The sequence below is a fragment of the Bos indicus x Bos taurus genome, chromosome 6 (assembly GCF_003369695.1).
Source record: "Bos indicus x Bos taurus breed Angus x Brahman F1 hybrid chromosome 6, Bos_hybrid_MaternalHap_v2.0, whole genome shotgun sequence".
NCBI classification, from domain to species: Eukaryota; Metazoa; Chordata; class Mammalia; order Artiodactyla; family Bovidae; genus Bos; species Bos indicus x Bos taurus.
This window is the reverse complement of record NC_040081.1, coordinates 58,325,342-58,331,341: the sequence shown is the minus strand read 5'-3', so window position 1 is coordinate 58,331,341 and position 6,000 is coordinate 58,325,342. Positions and strand designations below refer to the sequence as shown.

At 40.4% G+C, this 6,000-nt stretch overlaps 1 protein-coding gene across 5 annotated transcripts in view; it reads right to left on the bottom strand.

Annotated features, from left to right (window-relative positions):
- Window positions 1-246: 246 nt before the first annotated feature.
- The window catches only part of FAM114A1 (family with sequence similarity 114 member A1), a 67,716-nt gene continuing 61,962 nt past the window's right edge, over window positions 247-6,000 (bottom strand). For all 5 annotated transcript variants that reach the window (XM_027544273.1, XM_027544277.1, XM_027544274.1 and 2 more), the window contains 2 exons: window positions 5,083-5,136; window positions 247-2,951 (listed from right to left, as the gene is read on the bottom strand). In XM_027544273.1, coding sequence (XP_027400074.1) covers window positions 2,850-2,951; window positions 5,083-5,136 — 156 coding nt within the window. In that variant the 3' untranslated portion in view covers window positions 247-2,849. The remainder of the gene's footprint in view (window positions 2,952-5,082; window positions 5,137-6,000) is intronic.

Genomic DNA, 6,000 nt, shown 5'->3' with positions numbered 1-6,000 from the left:
TGCAGCTGAGGTCCATGGTCCACCCCTTGGTGGGTGCAGCTGAAGCGGCTCATCCCTGGTGTTGCCCATCCAGCCACATGGCTCATTTAACCATGGGCTTGATGTACAGCCCAGTGTGAGACCCGGAAGAAAGGGAGGCTTTTGTCTGAAGTTCAGGATTAAATACTTTCCTCTAAGAGTTGGGATTTTGCCCTTTAGAGCTGCATGTATCAATACCCCAAAGCAATTTTCTTGGACGCATTTTGCTTTGAATTTGAAATATGCTTTTGAAGCTTTTTATTTAATAAGGCACAAGCATAGGCACAAGACCACATTCATTATTTAGACTAGAACTTCTTTTGCACTTGATGTAAGAAAAAAAAAAAAGAAGGCTGGCACGCATGTTCAGGGTAATTGCATAGATTGAAATGAACCCAATTTCTGTAAAGGATTATTGAAGGAATACAAAACTTTCAGAGTAAGTCTGTTAAATCATTGATTCAGTAACTGATTGACATTTGCTCAGATCTGGATCATGTGCTTTGCTAGCTTTTAAAGCAAAGCAAAGAAGAAATTATTTAAAAGTGATGGTGAAAAACAGTATTGAAAGAGAGCAATCCTGGAGAGTGGATATATTTTAAATGATGATTCTCTCTTAAATAATGTAATTCACAGACCATGGAGCTAGGCCCCAGGAATCATCTCTCAGCCTGTGTTTTCACTTGGCAATCCTCACATCCTATCATTAAAAGATACATACTGCTACTGCTGCTGCTAAGTCGCTTCAGTCGTGTCCGACTCTGTGCGACCGCATAGACGGCAGCCCACCAGGCTCCCCCGTCCCTGGGATTCTCCAGGCAAGAACACTGGAGTGGGTTGCCATTTCCTTCTCCAATGCATGAAAGTGAAAAGTGAAAGTGAAGTCGCTCAGTCGTGTCCGACTCTGTGCGACCCCATGGACTGCAGCCTTCCAGGCTCCTCCATCCATGGGATTCTCCAGGCAAGAGTACTGGAGTGGGATGCCATTGCCTTCTCTGAAAAGATATATAAGTGCAATGCAAATAATGTCACCACTTAAAAAATAATTCTCTTATTCTTTTGTAGATTTATATTTCATTTCATGATTAAAAATTTTGCTATGCACTAAATGAGTGAAGGCTTAAAGTCTAATTTCTAGCCCCTTTGCAACTATCTATTTCTTTTATATTTCCTGTTAACGTCTATAAGTTCACCTGATGCTAAAAAAACTCTGATACGAGGAAATTGTAAATCTCAACCCTTTCCTCTGCTCTATACATAAAAAGTCTAAAATTTATGAAGAGGCAAATCCAACATTGTCATCAATTAATTGTTCTCGAGATTTAACAGCAGAAACATTTCAGGCAATCAAAAAGCAAGTAGGGAAAACCACCTTTAATTGATTCTACAGAGAATTTTTTTCCAGACTATAAATAACTTCTTATATTTTCCATTTGGCTGTTTCAGGAGATTCACAAATGAAATGCAGGATATTGCAAAATAAATTGCTAAGAAGTAGGATGATATGAAAAGATCCCTACTTTACCTATATGGAACAAAAGTTGGTCTATTCTACCAGGGGAATAAAAGCAAATATGAATGAGGCTAACGTACAAGCTTTGTTTCACCAGAAGAGAGTCACTGGGTAAGACCCCTGGTGATAGCACCTGGGAAGGATGTCACTGGGGCTCCCAGGCAAGAATGTTGTATGAAACCCCTACCCAGAGTGAGCACTGGGGCTGGAGGGGACAACGGCCCATTGACCATGCCTCTCCGGGCTGCAGGGTCTTCGGTGCAGCCTCTTGGATTGTAATATCATTTACTTATCCACACATCAATATTTTCTGTCTTTAGAAGCAATGATGGCATTTGCCACCAGGGAGTGTGATCTGTGTATTCATGGAATAGCTTGACTCAACTGTAGTAGATTTTAAAGTGCAGTCCTGGGGGTCTACTGTGTTGTAATCCCTCTAATATTCTATCTAAATACTTGCCGGCTCTGTGATTATGCCATTATGTATTTATGGTCATAAGAAGTCAGTTTTAAACAAAATATTCTTTAGTATCCCTTATCATATGTATTTTCATCCCATATGTAAAGTTTTGGATAAAAAAGTTCAAGGAATGTGAAAAAATCCAATCTGCTGAGGGGTAGAACATTTTAAAAAATACTTATTTACCTTGTTCGTCAAATTTTTTAAGGTTTAGAAAAGTTATTAGTATTGTAAAGCATTTTCAGAATGATTGTCTAAGTCCTCTTTCAGAATATCTGTTTCTACTGGGGTGAGATCATGTTCTTCTACTGTGAGCACACAGTAGGAGCTCAACATATGCTTGTTTGAAGAATGAATGACTATAAAGAGACACCTATATTCCCCTTTCACTATAATAGGTAAAAATCTATAAGTAGTGTTATCTCTGCCCATGGCATTTATATAATAAAACTAAGTCCACTATAAGAACGGATTTAAAGTCATACTATAAGAATGGGAAAATTTAAAGTGGAAATTTAAAGTCTAGGGTCCGCTCATGACTTGCCAAAGATAACATGCTTAACCAGGAAAATGGAAATGAATATTTGTGAGTGAACTCTAGATTAAAGGAAATTATCAATACAAAGCTGTTAAAGTTTAAATTAACATAAAAGAAACATAATTATTTGTAAAAACAACCATATACATTAAGAGAAATGATACTGTCTTTAAACTTGCATTTTCAATACTGTCTGTGCAAAATTGCTTGCAGTGTTTCCAAACGGGCGTCTGTGGCTGGATGCATGGAAAACTTCCATGAAATGCACATCGGAGCAACAGGGCTCACCGTTTCCTTTAACACGATGAAGTCTGGCCAGGTCACGGCTGTGCTTTGGAACAGCTGGTCTGGATGTGTGAAACCTGCAGGACAGGCAGCAGCAGCTGGAAGGCATCCTGTATATATGTGGTGCTATTGCAGCCCTGGGAATGGAGAAAACTCATTGAGGGGTTACTGTCAGAGTTCCAGCTTGACAATTCTTCCCATTTGATAATGTTCTTCTCCTCAAACCCCACACTATTTTAGAATATTTTTCTTTTAATGCTGTTGCTTAAAGCATATATAAACACATTTTGTTGGATGGCTTGCAACCAGCTCTGAATTATCTACACTAACAGAGAGGAGAATTCACTTATAATGAGGCAAGCCATTTCCATAGACTTTTAGGGTATAGTAGGGTATATTTCCTTTAGCTCACATGGTAAAGAATCTGCCTGCAATGCAGTGGACCCGGGTTTGATCCTTGGTGTCAGGAAGATCCCTGGAGAAGGAAATGGAAACCCACTCCAGTATTCTTGCCTGGAGAATCCCATGACCAGAGTCCATGGGGATACAAAGTGTTGGACATGACTGAGTGACTAACATTTACACTTTAGGGTGATTATGTGTATAATCAATACCCATTATGTCCAGTCTTACTTATCCTTTTTCCAGATCAGTCCCATTGCCTTGAAATAACACAAAAGCACAGCATGAAAGAGGCTGTAGTTTGTCCTAACCTATAGATGAAGAAGGGCTTCTCTCGTGGCTCAGATGGTAAAGGATTTGCCTGCAATGCAGGAGACCTGAATTCGATCTCTGGGTTGGGATGATCCCCTGGAGAAGGAAATGGCAACCCATTCCAGTATTCTTGCCAGGAAAATCCCATGGACAGAGTAGCCTGGTGGGCTACAGTCCACGGGGTGGCAAAGAGTCAGACACGACTGAGTGACTAACATGTATAGATGAATAAACAATAATGGGTTACTGGAGCTATTGTGCAATTATTCATGGCAAATCCTTGAATACTGTCATCTTCCCATTCATGTTGGTACCCTCCACTTGGTTTGGATATTTGACATTGTTATTCATGTTCGTGGGTGCTCTAACAGACAGTATTCCACAAGAGACCACTTAAAGTTTCAGGTAATTAAAACAGGAGAAAACTTCCACCAAAGGAATGAATAAACGATTTGACTTCATACTCTTCATGACCGACAGTAATTCATCTGCTAAGGCCTTTTGGGTGGCCAAGGAAAAGGTTTTCAGGTTCCACGTTCTGCCTCTGATTGCCTGGATTTCCTTTAGCTCTGTCCTCCAGAATCTTCCCTGCATGTCAATTCCATCCCTCTGGGAGGCTGAGTCTTAAGCAGTAACAGGGTCATCACCGTTACTCCTGTACCATGGTAGTCTTCCTTAAAGGTAAGACCCAATTCCCAAGTGCATTGCTATATATTTATATGTAGCCCTCCCTCACTTTTGTAATTTCCAAATTTTGCATTTGACAGGTACTTCAGAGAGCAAGAAACCACTGTATATGCACTGCTTATATTCAGACTTAACTTGTCAGCACCTTGCAGCTTCAGTTGGGTGCCATGGGGCTACAGAAGTGCCAGTTCCTTATGGCTGATTCGTAATAGAAGCATTTCCCCCACTAGCCACAGATGAAACACAGCGCCTATGGGTCAAGAATGAGGCGTCCTAGGTCCCTTTTCTTTTATTTTACACCGCTGCTTCTGGCAAAGCCACAGCTGTGTGGGGCAGCTGCATATCCATGTTACAATGTCTTGGTGGGTGGGCAGGCCATGGAGTGAGTGGTCACAGAGGATCTTGCCTCTGGTTAGTGAATGGGCAGATGCTAAATATTTACCTGTCATTTGTTGCCAGTCTGGAGCTTAGACCCGGCTAAACCCAAGTTTATTGTGAATGGAGGGAAGTTCCTAGTTTTACAAAAAATCACCATTGAGCAAGAATCCCTCGTTGCAGCCAATAATCACAGTGTTAAATCTGGTGTCAAACTTGGCAGCAGAAATGTGCTTCTGCCAGAGGAAACAGCGACAGAAATAATGTGCAAGCTTAGCATTTCTCTTTATAATCAGGAATTCTTGAAAATTAGGTATTGTTGTTTCACTCGAGGGTTTACAGCTGGTTGAACTATACAAATGTACTCAGAAAAGACTGTAGACGATAAAATTCAGAACTGCAGTAATACTTGCTGCCTGGGAGAAAGACAAAACGTGTAGCTCTAACATTTGGTTTAATTCAGAAGCATTTGCTCTCTGGGCAGCCACTTACCTCTAACAATACACTATTGATCATGGGGTTAAGGACCTCGGCCTTCTGGTTGCTCTGTGGAATCAAAAGTATGAAATTGACAGATTAGGTGCTTGTACTCCAAGGCTTGTCAAAGTGTTAAGACGCTGGCTTTAAGAGGGATCTCTTAGAGAAGAAGGGGAGAAGTGGGATGCTTACTATACATCAGGCTTCATACTTGGTGCTTCCCCTACACGATCTCACTTAATTTCCACAGAAATCTTAGGGGGTAGGCAGGGACCACGATAACTCTGATTCACAGATGAGAAAATATGAATCAGGAAGGTTGAGAAAGTTATTTAAGGTCATGTAGCTAGAAATTTAAACTCAGACCTTTTAAACCATTCAAATCTTGTAGCAGGTCTGGGATTAGGGGGAGGTGAGTGAGATTGAGCTGGACAGAGTCAGCTTCAGTCTTTACTTAAAATTTTTATATTTTGTTCATCATGACTTTTGGTGTTCATTTTGATTTTTAAAATATTGCATCTATCTAGATGACTGAGGTTGTCTCTTTGTCTCTTTTTGAGAGATGGTCCCCTTAAATTTGGTAGACAGGTTAAGTACCTTTACTTGCCTCCCTAGTCCCAGCCCTAGTCTGTCTGTTTTTCTTTTAAATGCAAGCACAGGTACTTGGTTTTAGGGTACGTCTTCTAGGTTGGCAGCAAAGTTAAAACACTCTTGAATGTAACTTGCAAACAGGTTGGCAGATTCCAGTTTGCAAAACATAAATATACGTAAAGCGCAGAATACAGAGTTCGGTGTTAAGCAGGTGTTCAAAAAGTGTTAGTGTCCACGTAACCATTATTATTACGTCTGCTATTGGTCCATTAATCAACGGTCTTCTCTATCTAAAATGTTCAGTCTACTCTTAGACAATAAATAATTAAAGGGACTAGAAAG